This window comes from Bombus vosnesenskii, unplaced genomic scaffold (genome assembly GCF_011952255.1).
Source record: "Bombus vosnesenskii isolate JDL3184/JDL3185 unplaced genomic scaffold, Bvos_JDL3184-5_v1.1 scf7180000013266, whole genome shotgun sequence".
NCBI classification, from domain to species: domain Eukaryota; kingdom Metazoa; phylum Arthropoda; class Insecta; order Hymenoptera; family Apidae; genus Bombus; species Bombus vosnesenskii.
This window is the reverse complement of record NW_022882926.1, coordinates 6,714,559-6,736,250: the sequence shown is the minus strand read 5'-3', so window position 1 is coordinate 6,736,250 and position 21,692 is coordinate 6,714,559. Positions and strand designations below refer to the sequence as shown.

The following is a 21,692-nucleotide window of genomic DNA, read 5'->3' as shown; positions in this document are numbered from 1 at the left end:
TAGATTAGCATTGTAAAATATTTTCACGAGCGTAACGGTCAACAATTGAATAAAGTGAAAGTAGGTATTCCATGATGAGGTTTGGCAAGCCTGATCGAGGTCATTGTTCGTGCAGGCGCGCCCGACGAAGACTTTCGTTCCGAATCCGGTCGAACGCAGCCGATTTTAACCGAGTATGGTCGAACGAAACCGAAATATGTGATTGGTGGAAAGCCGACATTACGACGATAGACCCGAAAAAACGAGTAGCGGCTGACACATCGACCAGAGAGACTGGATTCAGTTATCGTCTTACCGTTCATTCGAGAATGTTTTGATTACGTAGAGGTTTACAACGAATAACGCTGACAAATGTTGAAGTTTATCAGAGGGAAGAGCCAACAAACAACAGTCGAACGACAGAAACTGCAAAAGGATCTTTTTGCTTTTCAAAAGGTGAGTCTTTTATAAACCTCATTTTTTAAACTTCGCGGTATTTTCCTTAATACATCGATCGAACGACGGCGGCGTTGGTACATATCAGTGGCGCGGAGACGATGAGCTGCGGAACGCACGGTGGTGAAGGCGGTGACCAGACGCCACAAATGTTTTAATTACGTGGAGGTCCTCGCGGTCTTAACCGAGCCTTTCGCGACGGTAGTGAAACGTCGTGACATTACACGTGAGGATTAACGGTTTTTAACGGACGTGTCGCGCACCGTTCGAGGAACAAACGCCGACAGATGTTGAAGTTTATCAAAGGCCAACAACCTACCGACAGAAACTGCAAGAGAAAGAAACTGCAAAAGGATCTTTTTGCGTTTCGGAAGGTGAGTCCCGATCCAAAGTTTCGCCCACATCCGACCCGGCGAAATGCGCCGACACTTTCTTACTTTCTTAGGCCTTACTTTTATCCGTTACTGAAAGAGATTATTGAAATACATTAGATTCACCTTTGCGACAAAACAATGTTACTATGTATAGGGTATTCAGGTTCGATCATATCGACGTGTTGGCGTTTTCAATGGAAAGCAGAGAATTTTGATGCATCGAGGAAAAGGTGTTTTGCACCGTTTTTTTATTCATAGTGGAGAGAAGTGAGAGTGAATGAGTGAACATTAGGTCAAACTCGTTTTCATTTACATTTAAAGAGTATGGTTTTTACATTGCTTCTTTTCATTCGCTTAATTTCAAAACTTTGAAAAGACATTGCGAATCGTTTAAGCGTTTTTCTTTCTTTTTCAATACGCTTTTTAACGTTTTAATCGAGAGAAAATAATGAGTTGACGAATTGAATTTGATAAACGACGTCAGGAAGGTTAATTTTATCAGTCATCTATCTTCTTAAAACAAACCGATCTTTTTCACATCTTATTTACACATTCATTATTTATAAGTCAACAGGTTTGCAATTGAAAGTTTATTCTGTTACCATGTCAGATAGTAATCTCCAGTTTCTTGATAGCACGATATTGATACGTTATGCGTTTTTCAGAACACAAGTTCCTTTTACGCGTAAACTACTTAATCGTTTTAAAGATAAATCTTGTCTTGAAGAAGAAAGGAAAAAAGAAAAGGTAAAAAGATGCTGAATATTACGACTCAAGAAGATTGATAAATATATGTGCCATGATATAAATCGTACATAATCGGAAGAAAAACCTTGTTCCGAATTTATACCCGATAAAGAGGAATCAAATGAATTCGACTTTAATTTCGGTTTATCGAGCGCACGCGTTTAACACGCGATAAAGCGCGCCAGGATTTGTCGTTTCTCATAGGTTATTGACGGTTACGAGTGATTGCTACACAATCAACTACCAATACCACCCTATGTATTAAACGAACAACTTATAAGTACGATATTTCAGAGCAAGCATTATAATTTACCTCAAAAGTTACTAAATAGATTTTGTATCCATATCATATTCAAATCATATTGTATAAATCATATTCCAAGATTTATCGTTTCTTATTTATTACTGGCGGTTAGGGCTGCTATATGTAACAAAACACAGTTTCCATATTATTAAATAAACAGTTTGTTTGTTACTTCGAATCGAGCGTTATAATCGTGACACGACATAAAGGAAGCAATTAACTTTAAAATTCGACTAATTTCGTTTCTTTCTTCTTCGTTCTTCCCTTTAAGTATGTAATTATTGAATCGATTTTGTTGAAATAAAGAGCGCTTGTCGCTCTGTATTGATTTGAAAGAAGCATTGCGAAACGCGTTTGATCAGCAACACACCACCATTCGAAGGCTACCACCTTTGAAAGGCTGGTTTCATGGAGGAATATTAAGATTTTAAAATTGTCTTCGTCCAAGAATATGATACAGCGTGATTTAAGAATGAACGGTACAGAATCAACAGGTCGATATCTGAACGTAATCGATACCGAAAGTCTAGAAGACGACGAGTGGCCGAGATACGATGCCTAGAGTCAGGATTATTGTGGTCATGTGTGCGGTGTGATGCGTTTCTTTAGCGGTTGTCTCGACTGACTGTCATCATCACTGGCCATCGGGTGCACTGTCGCGAAACCTTATCGCTGTTTAATTCTCGGCCTGCTGGATTCGAAGTTTGGCGATAATGGTCGCACGAATATAATCAGTTCGTGCCGGTTCCGATCGATGCTTCATGCAAGATGATTTTTATGCGATATTTTATTCGCTATCGAAAATTGTTACTCGTATCGTTTACCATTTGTTAGGAAAGACAATAAAGCGACTTTATGTTACGATCAAATGTCGTTAATTATTAACTTGTTCGTTATTTAAGAATTTTTTAGCAGGTCGGCCTGTGGCTAACACACACACTTAAAAAAATCCCATTTATTATAGGTAAGGTTATTGTTCCTTACCATTAATTTTAGCAAAGTATCATAAGGTTATATTCCAGAAAGTCTTTTTCGAATTCACATTCTCAATACCGAACTACGCTAGTGGTACTCAGTAATCCAGAATGCCAATTCTTCGACCTGGCAGAATTTTCCATTGTGTTGTCGAACTTCCATCCACCATTGGTCAGGTTCTTCGAAAACCCAACTTAACTCAGGTTAACCATAACTCAGGATTGGTCACCTTTAGGAATAAGTTTACAGCCAGTCAGTTATATTATTTCTCGTTCGTTATAATTTAACAGATGTTTAACAGGACGAAACAAAAAGTTAAAGGGAATAGTACTAGTCTCCAATATGATCCTTTGAATAGTTTTGTTAATCCGCACACACGTGTAAATACCAAAAAACTTGAAAAATCACAATGGATTACGCGCTGTATCAAACACCATTTAACCCTGTTGTTCTCGTCGCTTATCTTAATTCATTGTTCTAAGTATCAATCGTCATTCTTTTTTGACAGATAATAAACATACATAACAGAAAATTTCCAATAAAAATTAGACACAATTTGTCCATCGTATCCATGGTTAGAATCGAAATTGCGCATAGTCCTTGTTTCTTTCATTCCGCTTTTTATATGACGCAGGGTACGGTACGAATTCGAATTAGACAATAGGAACGTTCCGTCTATTCTAAACGCGTGTATTTACTACGTGTAGCTTACTTTCGTTCGGTCAGGAAATGAAATAGGAAATGTAGGTTAATCTGTCGGTTAAGCAATTACAGGTAGAAGTAGCGCGCTCTGCGCGGTAAGATGTACGAGTTGGAAAAAAAGTAGAAAGCCCTCGCGGCGTGGAGGGTGCCTGTTGCCTTAATTAAAGCAGTCGCATTTACGCAAACCCAGCGTTTACGGAGCAGTTTGGTCCGATCGAAACTCGAATAACATCTGATTATATTACATCACCGAATGATGCCATTTTATCGCTTAATCGGAAAAAGGCGTGGAACGACAAGATAACAAAATGGAATCACTTTGGAATCTTTAAAACTTGGCAAACGATCTTGAAGAAAGGAAGAAGCAATAGATTTTTCGTCAATTTTGTCTTAGATCTTTTAATATATATTTGGAAGTGGATTGATTTTACTAATCTCATCGAGGAGTTACTTCGAAGGACAAACAATCAACGTTTGGTTTTTAATATCAATTCTATCAATAATACCACGTATTCGTTGTAGAGAAGAGATACGAGGAAAGGATATTATCGGTTTTCTGTGCAAACAAATACGTGATAAGGTGCCTAGCCCTTTTTACGTTTACTTTAATATACGCAGACGAATGTGCCGTTAGTCTGACCTGACTAGGTTAGGTACAGACTGATATCCGTGGATTATTTCGAGAATTTTTTAATGTAGATTAGAACTAACTGATGAGTGATTAAATGAATATAGATGTGGTATTATTATCATCTAAAATTTAAATTCGCCAACGTTTATCATAAATGTATAATGTATAACAAATAGAGAAATATTTGTTGTTCTTCGGCAATATTTAATAAATGTTCCTGGTAAATTATTTAAATGATACATTACGTAAAAATGTGAATAATTTTCCTTTCAAAATATGTTCATTTGTTTGTTAAGTATGAAATATATCACGAATTCTGTAATGTTCCGAACATTCTAGAAAAATGCTTAACTATACTAACGTGAACTATTTCTGTTGAAGAAATGTCACATCGTGTTATCGATCGAACAATAACTTTTAATGTTTCCAAGAATAAGATTAGATCGCTATAACACTATAACTGATCGAATGTTTCCTTTTCTCAAGAAGAATTGTAAATTTTCTAATTATAGATCTAACATTAACCTAGGCAGTGCATACATATTAACAAAAATCGACAAGAGCAGTAAATCTCTCAAAGCTTTATCAGCAGCCGATCTTTTATCTTTATACGTGTCGATAAAAACAAGCAATTTTTGATGTTGTAAATTTGTTCTTCTCTGTGTACATAAGCAAGAGCATCGTTTCATCCATGTTTAGTTAACGTAATTTCTATCGAGGTTGGGCTCATTGAGATTAGGCCAGATTAAACCTTACGAGGGAATCCTCTGTTGTGCTTGTGCCGGTTCGTTCTTACCCATCTTCTTACTTTAATTCTTTCGGTACGCTCTCCCGAAACTGAAAAACGGCGACACCCTTTCTCATGGAAATTACCTAGGTCAAGGTCTCGCTCCCTCTCTGTTATACCGACGGACACCCTTGTTTCGAATCGTGCCGTTGAAACGTGCCTCAAATCGATATCGAGGGTAGCCCTAAATCTCGAGGGTTGTACCGTAGCCGTATGATGCTAAAACTCTCCGAGCTATTTAAATTTTTAGGAACTTGTCAATTGTCTTGCAACGTTGTAATATAATATGTAAATTTATTTTATGTTCAATTTAGCGGCCGTATTTTTTCATCGAGGGAGCGTAAAGTGAAATAATGTATATCTTGATTACAATTTCCGAAGATCGACAGCTTGATTACGTTAGATTTATAATTACAAAACAGAAGCATCGAAGAATCACCGGTTCCAAGGTCTCCCGCTATTAACGCTGTTACGTTAATCCAAGATTCGATATTATTAATCATCAACTAAAATTGTATTTTTAGTTGAAAACCACGTGTATCGATAAGAAGGAACATAATTCTCATCTTACCGTGTTTGTTCTTCGGAAGTAACGAAAAATTACTGAAATCTCGTCCGATAAGATTCCCTTATCGAGAATAACAAAGACAGTTTAAGAGATTGTTTTCGAGTGATTCGCCCTCCGCGACAGGATGTACATTGTTACAATGTGTATTACAGAAATGTGTTTTAATTGCTGGTTGTAAAAGAGATTCTTTGTGATTGGGCGCGCGGAGCGGGAGGTAAGTACGCACGCACGAGCGATAAAATCACACGATTAACGGGGATTTGACGATATCTGACTCATCGATGAGTAATCGGTGCGCCTCTCGACCAAAAACTGATTCCACCGGCTACGAGTTATGTCGTGAAAGTCGGAAACAAGCGTCGAGCATAATTAGCGTTAGTCGCATTGAAAACGAGTCGCGGAATGGGGAGGACACGATCGTTAACCCGAGCACCGTTGTTTCCTTTAATTCACTTTGTCTCGTATTCTGTTTAATTGCTACGCCAGAGTCCGCGTTTCTTCTTTTTCATTTTCCATTTTAACCGCTCGAGCGTCACAAATGGACCGATCCGTGAGCTACTCGCGTTGCTGGAGAAGTGGCTGGTAAGATTTTTGCCAGTTATCACGGCTATGACGATTTCTTTTCTTTTCTTTCTTGTTTGATACATTATACGAAATACAGAAACCTGTGTGTATAGCTTATACATCGTCAACTCTTTTCAATTTTATTCTTCTCTTCTTTTGCTATTACTTTTGTACAAGCGCGGTTCTATTGACTTTAAAAGTAATAAAAGCGGCTAATGCGGCTAGAAGACAGCCGAACTGAAAATGGAAGGTTAATAATTCTAGTTAAAACCTAGTCTTTGAGAAATTAATAACTAAATCATGGGATAAAACAGGTATTGGAAGTTGAATCTTGAACTGCTACTTCGTCTACTCTGTTCATAGAGGAACTTTTTATATTATAGTCCTAATTTGCAGTAAACATAGACAATTTTATACAATCGTCGATAAGTTTTCTGCAGGTAATTGACAGGTTAATTCATTCTACGTCTTACATGCAAGCTACGAATAAATTGATACTTATCGAGAATCAAACTTTTGCCATGGAGCGTGCGCATATCAGCGACAGTGCAGATAGCGTACACTATTTTTAGCGACTTTCTCGTATAAATAGTGTACCGATTACTGCTGACAGTGTACAATTATCATAAGGAATGGTCAGGCGAAATGACCATGCCAATTTATGAATCGAATTGAGTGAAAACGTGAGTTACTCCGTTATGTGAGAAAATGGAAAGGTTTTGGAGAAGCTGTTCGGAGATTCGTATTTTTATTCTCGTCTGGTTTCAATGCTCGTTTCATCTTATAAATAGAGACAAAAGGAGATTTATAAGTCTTTTATGAAAAATTCTGAAAAATACGACGATGTGAAGCAAAATGTAATATTAAGACAAACATTTATGTAGTTTGAAACAAAGTAATTCGATTTCATAAATTCATAATGGTTATACACTTGCTCTGTTACTTCGGCAAAACTGTTCCAACACATAACTGCGAGAATTATTCATCAATTATATGCAGGTAATTAAGGAGAATGTAAACAGTATAAATTACGCGAAGTGTTACCCATTCACTATCTAACTTATTATATAAAGAACGATGAATCGCGCCGGTTAATAACTAGCGGGATTCTACTCGAACGACTATCATTAAAGCAAAATATCATTAAATTCGGAAATGTTCGTTGAAAGAAACCTAATCCACTCGAGGTACTCGAGCACCGTACAATAACCTTACATTTATCGTCTCATTCCCGTTAATAGTTGTAATAACTAAGACTAATAAAAATCTTTTCCTGTTCTTTGCAGACGGTGCAGCATGGGTTCCCAAACAAACCCACAGCCCTCGCATGGGATCCGAGTTTGCGGCTGATGATCATTGGCACGGCATCCGGCGCCATCAAGGTGTATCCTTTTTCGATTTCGTCGCTCCTTCGCTTTCGACCAGTTCATTTATTTTTGTTTTCTTCTTTTGCTTTTTCCTCTCGATATTTATAATCCGACCACAAGGCACCGTCTCGATGCTCGATAACGTTCCTATCTAGCGATAAATCGTCGAAAGCCACTTCGAGAGCCACTGGCCTAAGGGAAACGGGAACGTGATTGACGCCGGTTTCTTCTCATCTCTTTCTCCCCCCACCATGAATACTAATTTTAGATACAACGATACTCGATATTTTGCCATCACGTCAAAGCTGTTTCTCGATTCACGCCCCGGCTTTTACGGTCACGGATTTCATTCAGAAAACGCTCTGCTTTTTCTCTTTAGACAGCTATATCGAATCGTGCGACGATTCTTATGTTTCAGCGTTGTCGTTTCCGCGAGAAAATTGCATTTGTCGAGCGATAGATTGCTTTCCCCGATGCAAGGTTCTCCGGAGGGTCTCCTTGTTGGACGCGACGGAACTGAATTTGGAGTCATGTTTCCCGTGAGACTGGGAACGTAGGATGTGAAAGTATCGAAGTATCGCAGAGTCGCGCATATGAATATGAAATAGCGGAGGTGTTCTGACTTTGGTTACGTCTAGCGAAAGATTAAAGAGCGTGCAAGCGTCGAGCATGGTACTACGTTTTGTATTAGGTACGTTACGAATCGATCGCGAAATTTAGATAAATTTAGACGAAATAAGTGTGTGATTTATACGCAGGAATATGGATCGAAGATGTACCGATGGAAATGAAAAAATTAAAAATAATTATGCGTATGTATGTATGTTTCGGTAGAGATGGAGAAATAGTGCGGTCGAGAATGTGAGATCATTGGAAATAAGCGAAAAGAATTTACGTCGTATTGTATGTTAAAGTCTCAGCGGAAAGAACAAAATCGATGATGGTGTACGTTTGAAAGTTTGATCAGTTAAGTAGAGATTCGTTCGTATCATTTCCAGGAATCACAAATCTTCCGTTGCTCCGTCGGATCTTCGCCGTCGTTGCAGCAGCGCGTAAATCTCGACAGTGTAACCACTTGTTCCTCTTGATGTCTGGTTGATGTGTACCGCAAAGGCATTAAATCATTCCCGCAACACGTACTATGTTAATATGAAATTACGCATCTATCTTTCGAGATCCTTAAGAAACTCATTATCGAACGAACGTTTAGAAATTAGTCATTGTAGACCTGCTTTTGTTACCCGATTACCCACTTCGTGTTAGGTCAATCATCGATCCAAAAGGACTATAATCTGTCGAAGCTAGTCTAGATATGCCCGATATTTTTTACGATGTTTGTCAAAATAATATTATCTTTTCTGTATCCATCTGTAAAAATTTATTGTGCTTTGTCTTACGTTTCATTATTTTATATAATTAGATTAATTGTTCGACAATTAGGAGCAATTATAATATCAATGAGAAGTCGTTTCGAGACGGAAGGATGTCGAAGTCGATCCATTCGAAGAGTTAATTAAAACATTATTTTTGTATAATTGTTCTTTCGTCAATCGCTTGGTACACGCGTCGAGTACGGTCTGAAAAATGCTAATTACAAGCGCACAAAAGGATTGATTCCCAATGCGTCGCTGCGTACCGTACGACTGCATACCGGTTACTTTATTCGCGTCTCGATGTCAGATGTTCGAATGGCTACGTAATCGGTAGATGATCATTATCATTTCGCAAGACGTATGATAGACGTCTTTACCGTCTCGACGGAAATTCTATTTGCAATTGATATTAGAGAGGTACGAGTTGCTGCTAGTCGCTTGTAAAATCTTTAGAAATCTCGAATCTCTGTCTGTGCTATTTATTTTGGAATTGCTTATATGTACCTTCGATAACAGGCGTGTCTGATCAACGACGTAAGAGATGGCTGGCTTTAGGCGAAACTGTAGCAGAATCTGTGTCGGCGATTGAAGTAGAATTCGACGACGATATAAAAGGCCTGTATACAATTCGTGGATCGAGCACAATCGTTCCTGTCAGCGAACGTTAAATCTGATATTTTCGAAACAAAACCACCTTCTGTTTCTTGGTAGGAACGGAGGTGGTCTACTGTTACTGTTAAACGGGGCTATCTAATTTTCTCTGTTTCCCTTGACTGACGTGCGATTACAGATTCGGTAGGCCAGGTGTGGAATTCTATGGACAACACACCATCGAAAGTGGAGAGAATGCTGTCACAAAGATTGTTGCTCTGCCCAACGAGGTAAGCACCGCTATTTATTTATTACTAACGTGTTATCAACGTATCGTTGCACGGATATCTTATGCAATACTATTTTCAGAAGTCAAGGAAAACTTGAATAATTTTTAATGACTTTACTTGTATATAATTTGATGTTGGTACCTACGCGTCTAAATATACTGTACATTGATGGTTTTTATGCATTCACGGGAAATTTGAAAACGCGTATAATATACAAAAATATACAAAACGTTCAAAATATGAATCTCACCGTAGTATGCAGTGAGCGAAACTACCGTTTCTCTCAACTATGTTTGTAAGGACATGAATTTGCATAAATATCCGCTGTCTAATAGCCACGATGATAAGATGGAAATAAATAGTTTTATGTTTCCGTTTTATTGGAAGAACTTTTTTATTCTGATTGTAGTTTGATAGCTTTAACGTTAACGAGTACCGTCAAACACGATAAACACGATTCTATAATGAACAATTCACACAATTTTATAGCTGAACAATTGCGTGAATTGACGCACGTGTAAACACAAATGTACTCGTGGCCATTCAACAGTGTGTTAAATTGTTGGTGGTTTATGATCTTGTAAACTTCGTGGTTTAGCTACGTTAACGTTTGCGTGGGAATCGATTTCTAGATTTATTTCTATAGTTATCAATTGACGAGATTAGGACATATATTAAACGCTAAACGATCAATTGAATTAAATAGAAACGAACGAAACACTGTGGAAGCTCAGTTCGTGTAAACTTCACTGGATTAAAATATGCAATAGCGTATACTTTGAAACGAATGCCAGCTGACGTACCATCCTAGTTCGGATTTCTTAATGACCACGCTAATAGTTCTTAAACCTTCCAAAGGAGTTACGTTATCTCCTAACGAGAAATTCCAGAAATTTTTGTCTCTTCAAATCACTCTTGGAATTTCTGTTTTCTAATTACCCTCATAGCGTCTCCATTTCTAATGTTCCCTCTGACCATTACATAGCGTAATACGAGAGATCTAAGTATATGTAGAACGGAGTATAGAAATCTTGACGATAAGAAGAGCGTACTTTATCGCACTTTGAATCGCTTGAATATTGACGTTGCTATTTTTATAAGCTAAATGTTTGTTAGAAGTTCGATAAAAGGAAAAAGAAGAAAAAAAGAGAGAACGCCAAGGAAACGGTGCTTCGTGTCAGGTCTGCGCGCGATAGTAATATCTTCTGCGTACATTGTAATCAAAGGGACCAGACGGAGGTGTGAAGTTATGGTTGTTTTAAAAGTCACACGCGTTGCACCGGTAACGCGACACCGTGTTCGGCTTATACGGCCATCGTTACCGAGTTGCATAACTGTGTGCGACACGCGCAACGCGCTTTTGCACGCGTGTTCGAATAAATAATATACGAACACCATTGTCGCCCGTTCCATAAAGGTCGGGAAGGTATTACCGTACGTACACGATGTTTTTTCCTGTTTCCTTTCTTTTAAATACAAACCTCGCCGCCGGGAAAATTTCGTTATGAAATTCATCTGCAATTCAACCGATGATGCAATCGTAAAATTTCCAACACGATAATAATTATCAATTTTCCTTTTCTTTTTCATTTATTCTGCTACGTCCTTCGAGTCATCTTCGTCATTAGCTTATAGAAGGAAGAATAATTATATTTCTTCGGATATAATATGATACGTTAGAATACACAGTAATATGTGTATTCGTGAAAATTGAAGTAAAAATTCTGACAGCGAGCAGCGTCGAAGGGCGACGACAAAAGCATACGATACATGTACACATGAACGAATAGAACTCAGTAGGTATGTAATTAATTGCCTATACGAGGAAAAAACGAACAGACTAATATGGAAAATCAGCATATACCATAGGGTGGTTGGTAACTGGTGGTACAAGCGGAAAGGGGGTGATTCTACGCGAAAAAAGAAGTCGAAAATATAGAATACAAATTTTTCGTTTGAGGCTTTGTTTTCGAGAAAATCGATTTTGAATTTTCGCCCGGTACGCGTGCACTTTATCGCGTCTCGTTATAACGGATCTCACTGTAGATCGTTGTCTCGATGGAAAAATTAAAAAAAATAAATTTAAAAAAATTTTTATTCTATATTTTTGACTTCTTTTTTCGCGTAGAATCACCCCCTTTCCGCTTGTACCGCCAGTTACCAACCACCCTGTATATACATGAATAACGATGAGTCGATTCACGTTCATTTGCCTTTGCCGGTAAATTGTTTTGTAATAAGTTGTGTATAAAACATATGATACGAAGCAATGCACAGAATAGGCGTGGCATGATCGAGCACCGAGTTGCTTACATTGCTCGTTACGAGTCATAAAATCTCGTTATCGCGATCATTTTTCAAGCGAATCCTAAAACCGATAAGATAGCGCCTGTACGATTGCTTCGTCGTAGCTAGATATCGGATGGGATCTTGGGCTTCTCTTTTTTCTCCTCTCGTATTTTGTTGCTTTAAATCGTTCTGTTGATCGAAACGATCAGATTATCACGAATCAATAATCGGGATTCATCAAATTCGAATTATGGGTCAATTTGAAATTGAAAAGTTCACGAAACGCGAAAAGACGCGATTTCAGCAAATGCAAGGTATAACCCACGTCGTGCTTTTGCTGGTATAATGATCGAGTACGGGATCTCAATTATTCAACTGCACACGTTAATAACACGCGGAAAGAGCGACGTTCTGCTCGAGAAAAACACGTTGGAAGTACCGTAGACACGCGTGAAAGTGCGAGGCGCGAGGTAAACCTTCTTAACCTTGCGTTTTCCTCGAGTTTTCACTTCGCCTATTACAAAGAAGGCATCGTCTTTGTGACCGGGGGAAAAAAAAGGACACGGGATCTGTTCCGTGAGAAACGATGAGGTCATGAAAACTATCTACAATACGTTATTTTATTTATCTGTATTATGATACGAAGCTATTACGAAGTCACGAGTTTTACATTCGAGTATGGAGATGACAAAGCAAATACGAGACACCAATACAATTGCGAATTAGTATTCGTTTTCATTCATTAAAATAGATAGAATTATGTGTAGTATTAATCTTTACGATTAGTTGAAGAATAAGCGCGCGATAAAAATGATTGATTACTACAAATGTAACAGGGCCGCGTGGTTTCTCTCTGCGACGACAATTCTCTTCATTTATGGGAGATCAACGAAAGTTCGGTCGTGGAGACCAAGTCGCTATCGTTGGAGGGCAAATTGAAGAAAATTTCGGCGATGTGTCTCGAATCAAGCGGCGAACATCTTCTTCTTGGAACGGAGGGCGGGAACATCTATCTTCTCAACTTGAAAACATTCGTAATGCCTGACAATATCATTTACCAGGATGTCGTGATGCAAAAGTAAGAGTAATTCTTGCGTTTTTATATGCATTTTGAAACTCGCATGCTGAATGCCTGTAGCAACTGACTTGATTCTTCTTTAGCGTTATGCATTTTTCGATATATCTTTTATTTTGTTCTTTTTGGTACAAATCTTATACTTCAGTCGTTGGTAGTTTCAGTATGAACATAAATTACGCGAAACGTACGATTTGAAATATTATCGTTAACGACTAGTCGTAAATTCGTGAGATACGAGCGATCCTAACAAGTTGAGCCAGAATTTGCGAAACAATGAGTTTTAGTGCAAAATAATGCGAACCTCGATTTTCTTTTTGTATTTTTTTTTTTTTTCAATTAACTTTCATTATGGAACGGAGCGTTTGATTGTCGATTGCGAGGCAGTTGGCATTGAAATGGCTAGATTCATGTACCCGTAACGTATCGATGTTATGACAGCGTGCCAGACGATTACAAGAAGAATCCAGGAGCGGTCGAGGCGATAGCGGAACAACCAGGTCACCCAGACAATATTCTGATAGGTTACAATCGTGGTTTAATGGTTTTGTGGAACAAAGCGACTCCGGGAGCCCAACAGGTGAGCCTTCGTATTATTATTCCATATCTTTCTTTATACACATGCTATGTATACAAGACTATAGTGTGGCAGATGTAATGACACGCTTATAAAACAGTTCCAACACACTCGCTTATTACATTTGTGGGGCAATGCTTAATCCATCGGTACATAGAGGTGCATTCAGCTCAAGTACCACGCAAAAGAGAATAATTTTAATCAATTGTCTCATTTAATAAATGCTTCATTCCTGTTGCGATCGTCGAATTTTTATATTTCAATCTTGCTCTCATTTTCACAAACAAAATGTATTTGTAACGTTTCAGAATATGTGACATGAGATTAAAACGAAAGAAATGCGTACCGACAAGAATTTTTGCATATTTCGTTTAAACTTGAGTATTTTGCAACGTTAAAATGTACAATTGGATTGAAAATGACCGAATCGAAAGCAACAGGATTAAAAAGTGTTAATGAATCGCATATCTAAGTAATTGAAAGAAACTCTATGTAGAATAACGATTCGTGAAACGTTTCAGTTTAAAATGAAATAATATGCACCGATGGGTTAAGCGCGTATTGTGAGATGGTACCGCTCGTTCTGATTGTTGTTTGTGTCTTTGGTGGTTTTGGCGAACGTGTACGTGCAGCTGATGGGTTTGTTTTCGCGTGCGCAGACATTCGTCTCCACGCAACAGCTGGAATCTGTCCACTGGGTCTCCGAGACCCGTTTTGTTTCCTCCCACAACGATGGATCCTATGCATTTTGGAGTCCAGGCAGCGACAGCATGTTGGAATCGAGTACACCCTATGGACCATTTCCCTGTAAAGCTGTCACTAAAATTCTCGTCTATCCAACCGCAGAGTGAGTACAGGATTTTCCCACAACATCGATAATTATCTTTTTTGTAATTGGATTGATAATGAGTCTTTGTAAAACATTTCGCAGACTCGGAGAACTCGTTTTATTTTCGGGTGGAATGCAACGTGCAAGTTACGGCGATCGTCACACCATTACCGTTATGGCGAAGGGGAAACATGTTGTTTTTGACTTCACGTCAAAGGTGATCGACTTCTTCACTGTGTTTCCTAAACAAGAGGATGGGAAAGATGCATCTGATAGTCCAGAAGCGCTTATAGTATTGGCCGAAGAAGAGATAGTAGCCATTGATTTGAATAATCCTGAATGGAAGATGATGGCATTACCATATTTAGTATCTCTCCATGCAAGTGCGGTAGGTATCATTCCCGCAATTTGTAATATAACATTTTATAAGTATACGTTCCTTCTCGTTATGTCTGTGATGTCCTTATTTGCAGGTCACTTGTTCGCAACACGTTCCGAATGTTCCTGAGGAATTATGGGAGAACATTATCGCAGCTGGGAAAGCGCAAACGGAACATCTATACTCGGATAAACCATGGCCTATAGATGGTGGAATTATTCTCTGTCAGAAATCGGAAAATGATAAATTAAAAAGCAGAGAATTATTACTTACCGGCCACGAGGATGGAACCGTGAGATTTTGGAATGCGTCTGACGTTGCTTTAACACCTCTCTACAAGTACAATTCATCCATTCTGTTTACTGGCGAACATCTGGATGTTCTTGAACAACCACCGGAGGATGACGAGGACGAGTGGCCACCATTTAGAAAAGTTGGAACCTTTGATCCGTACTCCGATGATCCCAGACTTGCTGTGAAAAAAGTTTTGCTTTGTCCGCTGTCATCGACATTAGTGGTTGCCGGCACGGCTGGCCACATAATTACAACCACCATATCATCCGAACCTGTAAACAAGGAAATCAAAGCCATCACGATGAACATCGTAAACGATCGCGATGGATTTGTTTGGAAAGGCCATGATCGTCTTCCGGCGAGGACAACTAGTATATCTTTCGCAGTCGGTTTTCAACCACAAAGTCTTCTTCAATTATACCCGCCAGCTGCGGTTACAGCATTGGCTATGCATAGCGAGTGGGGATTACTTGCTGCAGGCACGGCTCATGGTTTAGCTGTTTTCGATTATACAAGAGCGAAAGCTGTCAACGTGAAGTGTACACTTAATCCAAATGGTATTTTTACATATTTTTTATTAGTCGAATGTCTGTAAATCGTATATTTGTAAAGACAGTAAATTAGTTTTCGATTTGTTATGTCATTCTAGATCTTTCTGGAGCAGGCGATACACCAATTTCTAGAAGAAAGTCGTTTAAGAAATCATTGAGGGAATCTTTTAGGAGATTACGAAAAGGAAGATCACAGCGTCGAACAAATGCCACTAGTCCAACTAGGAATACAACATCAGAAAAGAAGAAAGAAACGTGAGTATTTTTTAAGCTTGTTAAAATGTAACTAATGTTAATATGTTAAACAATGATTGGTTTTTAATTTTCGAAGGTCCAGCGTTGCTTCTTCTCCGAGTGGTGACCTTTCGCCGGTAGAATTGAAGCCCGTGGAGAGACAAGTGGAAGCAAGGCCTGTAGATGATGCACTGGGGTCAATGGTTCGATGTTTATATTTTGCTAGAAGTTACATTATAAGCAGTAAGTGTTCCTAATACATTTTTATCGAGTATAAATTATGAATATTCTATTAACATTTTTTTTTTATTATAGTGCAAAACACGACGCCTACGCTTTGGGCGGGTACCAATAACGGTACAGTTTATGTTTTCACGTTAGCAATTCCTGCTGGTGTTAGAAGAACAGAAGAGGATGTAAATTGTACATTAGGCAAAGAGATTCAGTTAAAGCACAGAGCACCTGTAATTGCAATTACAATTCTCGATGGGTCTAGCGTACCGTTGCCAGAACCATTCGAAGCTGAGAAAGGCGTAAGTCCTGGTCCTGATATGGCTTCTCCACACAGAGTTGTAATTGCTAGCGAAGAACAATTCAAAATCTTCAATCTTCCATCCTTGAAACCATATTGTAAATACAAACTTACTGCAAACGAGGGTTCACGAGTTAGAAAAACGGGTTTTGCAAAATTCACATGCCCAATCGAACCTGCAGGAACTCACGAAGAAACCTGTTTATTGTGTTTGAGTAATCTTGGTGATTGTTTAGTGCTCAGTGTTCCCGAATTAAGAAGACAGCTTAATGCCGCTGTTATTAAGAAGGAAGACATTAAGTAAGTATATCTCTTTTGCATCTGTGTCTATCTGTGTATATCATATGAGTGTATCTGTGAGAATATTGCTTTGTTTTTCTAGTGGAATTTCTTCGTTGACGTTCACAAAAGCTGGCGAAGCCCTATATTTATATTCAAGTTCGGAACTGCAGCGAATTTCATTGTCTGCTAGTAAAGTGACAAAAGCGCACTGTGCATTAAATTTACCACCAAATGCTAGATCATTTCCGGAAACTAACAACGAAGAAACCCAAGAACAAGGTGTGGTCGAAGGTACAGCAGAAACGGAAGGTGATACAACGCAAGGAAGTCAACCAGATGCGGTACAAAGAATGATTATGGAGAATGGTGTGGTGGGTTCTAGTGAGTATACCACGAACACCTACATAAGTTTTTTTAATTTGTATTTAACATATATCGGGTAATCATTAAGTTACATGTTGTCATAGGATGTTTAAACGTGCTACTACTAAATATGCGTAATCGCTTGGCATATCTCAAGTAACTCGTGTATTTATCTAAATGTTGCTTTGCTATAATTACTTGTGATTTATTAAACGAGCTAGCTGCTAAATTGTACTTTATGCTGATTAACATCATCAAGGAACGCTGTCTCCTAACCCTTTAGTACCTATTCTTGAATACATCTATTTTAGCCGGTGGTGAAGAATCTCCGAAAGAATCGTCTTTGCAACCCGCAGCAAGTACCAATGATGTGAACGGAGAGGACGATCGTCAAGACTTAAGTTCTATTGGAGATATAACGATCGATAGCGTGAAAGACCATTTGCTGTAAGTGGACGTGTTTGTATGTTATGCCTAGCTTTTTATTGTTTTATTTCACATGCTTCTTTTGCTTACCTGTTTACAATTAATTTTATGATAATAAAAATGATAAAGGACAAGAGCAAAAATTTCAAGGAAAGATGATCTTAATTTGACAAGCTGACTTTAATAATATGTTTATTTTGCTGTGCTAATCGTTGTGTCTCTTACACTTGCCACTTGTTTGGCAGTAACAGTTCACTTTTCAGAAATGCAACGTCTTCCGAAGAACTTCATAGTCGTCTTGCAGGACTTAAAATGGAAGTGACTTCACGAACTTCAGAAATTTCCACTCAAAATCAATCCCTAGTTGTAAAAACAACAACCGTTGTTTCGCAAACAACCAACAATACTACCGCTAATGGAGAGATCGAAACAAGTCAGACAAATGAAACACAACAAATGAATAGTGAGTGAAATCATTGCTGATTCAAATTAGTGTGAATTATAAATTATTCAAGTGACCAATAATACATTATATTAAACTGATTTTTAACAATTCATCGAATTCTTCTTAAATACATTTTTTAAACGAATATTTTTTAGGTCACCCCATGTTATAGTATTTGAAGACTGTATACAATCATATTCTTAATAATTTCATATACTACGTAATTCATCGATCGCTTAACATTTTGTGTTTGTCTTTCATCGCTTTGTAATTTTTTATTTTTTATTCTTCTGATATTTTTTGTATTCTTTTGTTATTGTTTCGTTTTGTGCTATTTGTTCTTGCGCAGGCACTACGGTAGAAAGAGAGATACGCAGCGGTACTGAGACTACAACGACACACGCTACCATCACTCTACCTCCAAACGTCGAGGTCAGCAAACGGCACTGAATGTATTGCGATAATTGGTGTCGGTCCTTACCTCGATATTAAGCCTATATTTTGTGACAAAATGATAGAATGCCATTAAATTTTTGGAGTTTCTCAAAAGTAGTGCAATATATAAGAATTCTATAAACGTCCGCATAGAAGATATGTTGTCCTTACTAATATAAAGAAAAGATAATACTCGCTAATGATATTACTATTTTCTTAGGAATTTTAATTCAGTTTTCATAAACATTAGGTGTGTCAGATGATAAGGCATGCTCATTTTTTCAGTAATATATAACCATTCGTTCCTTCTCTGGAAATCCTAGAATTGCTCTAGATTGTGATTACAATATTCTTCCCAGTTTGATTCGTCTGAAGTAACCACTCATTTTATATTAATAAGGAAGAGATATTTTATATCTTTATTAGGAATATGCAATTATTTTGCCATGAAATTATATAATTAACGCTTAGCATATCGCCCGCTCCTAATCTACTAACACGATTTACGTAGCTCAGTTTGTTTAAGAATTGGATAATCGATTTATCAATCTTCAAATTGTGGGTATATTTTATAACATACGCTGCTTAATTTATTGATGTATTAACAATCTTTTTTGCGTAGTTATAAGGCTTTGTTTAACTGGATACATGATAGTTTTTGCAGAATATCATTCAGATAAATGCGTAACATCATTATTTTTAATATTGCAGATTAGTGCAGCTGACTTGGCAAACTTGGAGATAACAACAACTACAGTGACTACCGAAAAGTCGAAAGCTCCATTGGCAAGGCCTGAAGAAGTCGGTTCTTAGGAATATTCCAAATTGTCCTGTACTCTACTCCCTGATTTTATGCTCTGTACACAGAGCCACACAATAATTAGATTTTTTGTTACTTAATGGACTCACGTGTACACAGCGGCGATAGGTAGAATTTATATATCGTAGATTTTTTAAAAAATCTAGATTTATATGCGGCATTAGCATTAGCTATAAATGATAAACAAGTGAACTTCGAGTATTGTAGCGACGAACCAATCGAGATATATTAACTGCCAAGATTGTCGATATATTTTACATTTTAACTGAACATTCTCATTGCATTTCTTTTAATAGTCAATTTCGTGATTGAGCAAAATTTTCGATGGTTTAGTAGAACTAGGCCTAGGTAATTTTAATAAAATGCATTTTATTTACATACAAGCGTAACAAATCCTCAAAGAAAAATTAAAATGTTTCATGTTGTTTCATCTGTAGATCAATCTATTAAAATATAATTTTAAAAAATTTTCTAATGCAGCATTAAGAAAAAAATTGAGGAAAATTTATACGATCCGTTTCATGGTGTGTAGCTGAACATAATTAAAAAATTATAGCTTGTACAAAGAAGCAAGATACATCACAAATTGTGAACATGGCAGCCATATTGTAACGCAACGAATATGTTGCGTCACGTCATATTTCTAAATAATAAAAGTAAAAAGTGAAAAGGCGACTTAAATCATCTATATAGTATTTCGAATATTATATAGGCGTCTTGTGACAAAGGATCAAAAAAAGAAAAATATGTAAGTATGTTGAATTGATGCGCCTAACAAAATAAAGAAATAGCTACTTAAGTAGAATTACGTTATAAGAAAAGTTACAGAGATTAAGTGAGGGACACTATCAATGGCCATGACGTAAAAGAGGAGAGCCGTTACGAATATATTTTTTATTGATACTTGTTAATCGTTAAGTTTCCTTTTTCTTTGATGGAAACGATCATGGTACAATCGAACTATTTCTATCGAGCAGCATTGAAACTCGCTGAATTCAATTCCGATATTATACGAACAAAACAGATGTAATTGTGTTTTAACATTACACGTATGTATGTCCCATCTTTCTAGATAAACAAGCTATTTGTTAATTATTTTTGGTGGAGGACAATTGCTACATATTACTTTTTACGCGAATACATCGTAAAATGCTACAAATGTACTATTATTATCGTTATATAGTGATGTACTACGTAGCTTGATTTGTGTTTGCGACAGTACGGATCGTATTTAAGATACCACGATTTTGGATCTCAATAAAATTTCGAAACACAACTCCGTTTCCCGGGGCAATTTCATATTTATCTTTTATAATACCATAACTAACGATTTTTTACAAAAATGAAAACTACTAAAAATTTTAATATATTTTTACCGAATGTGACAGACTGATGCATAAAAGATACATATTCGTTTCTTCTTTTACATTTAATTAATCAACCATTAACTATTTAATCGATCGACTATTCACGTGATTTCGAATAAAAAGTTTTTCATCCTTTATCGTTCCTCTAGACTACATGTGTGTTAAAAATGATAACAATTTACTGTTCGTTGATGCAATTAATGCGAGGCCTTTGTAGATAGATTTTAATCTTCCTCTAATGTCATAATTTCTCTTACGACCTTTTTTATTTCTTTTATTCAACCGCTTTGCGAAATGTATGTTTCTTGTACGCGGTTATTACAAATAAATGTTATACAAGGTGTTCCAAACATCGACTATGCACAGTTTTTTTTTATTGAAAATGAAATCCTTAATCCATAACCATAGATCTAAACATTTAAAAAGGATATTAATTAGAATAAATTTGTTGTTTATCGAATCCACTTGAATTTTATTATTCAAGATCTAATATAGTATTCTGTGCTGTTGGTGCACCTTGTACCGTTAATTTTATTACAATTGTAAACTACATTAACAAGGTAAAGTTAATGAGCTAAGTAAGATACAAAATGTATGAAAACGGACGTGCTTCTGCTATTGTAAAATTATTTGTTTTTTACCTTGATAAAATATTACGTATTGCATATGGTGAATTGTTAAAACTGCTCCCAAACATTTCATACTTTTTTCCTTTATAAAATATGTAAAGTCAACAAATGACCTTAACAGTCGATGTTGAAATATATATATATATTTATATATTATATATATATATATGTAAGTTTAGCATATATTTAAATCCCACAGGTAAATAAGTTTTATAGGTTTTCTGGCATTTCAGAAGCGAAACATATACAAAAAATTGCTTCTAGAAAAATTGAGGAAAATATATGTATTTCGATTACTTATAAATAAGCTTTTTCGACATGTCTTTTTTTTTATCTAATCGTAGTTTACTATCGTTAATTTTAAATTTCCCATCAAATTTCCCTTTAAAAATTGTCTTTTTGAAACAAGATGGGGGGATTGAAATTTGAAACATAAAAATTGAAAGGCACTGATAGG

General features: G+C 36.9%; 1 protein-coding gene across 8 annotated transcripts; it reads left to right on the top strand.

Moving 5' to 3' along the window:
• The first annotated feature begins 267 nt into the window (after positions 1-267).
• LOC117243572 (lethal(2) giant larvae protein homolog 1) lies at positions 268-21,289 on the top strand. Of its 8 annotated transcripts, none has more exons than XM_033511177.1 (16): positions 268-435; positions 7,374-7,471; positions 9,618-9,708; positions 12,834-13,075; positions 13,514-13,652; positions 14,282-14,496; positions 14,581-14,866; positions 14,952-15,708; positions 15,801-15,957; positions 16,034-16,179; positions 16,252-16,768; positions 16,851-17,131; positions 17,425-17,560; positions 17,785-18,002; positions 18,334-18,416; positions 19,131-19,232. In XM_033511177.1, exons 1-16 carry the CDS (start codon positions 352-354, stop codon positions 19,230-19,232), a joined length of 3,552 nt encoding a protein of 1,183 aa, XP_033367068.1. In that variant the 5' UTR covers positions 268-351. The 8 variants fall into 8 exon arrangements, with proteins under 8 accessions (XP_033367068.1, XP_033367074.1, XP_033367071.1 ...); XM_033511183.1 differs by having other exon boundaries at positions 269-435; positions 14,309-14,496; positions 17,803-18,002; positions 19,131-21,289; XM_033511180.1 differs by having other exon boundaries at positions 352-435; positions 14,309-14,496; positions 19,131-21,289.
• Positions 21,290-21,692: the final 403 nt, after the last annotated feature.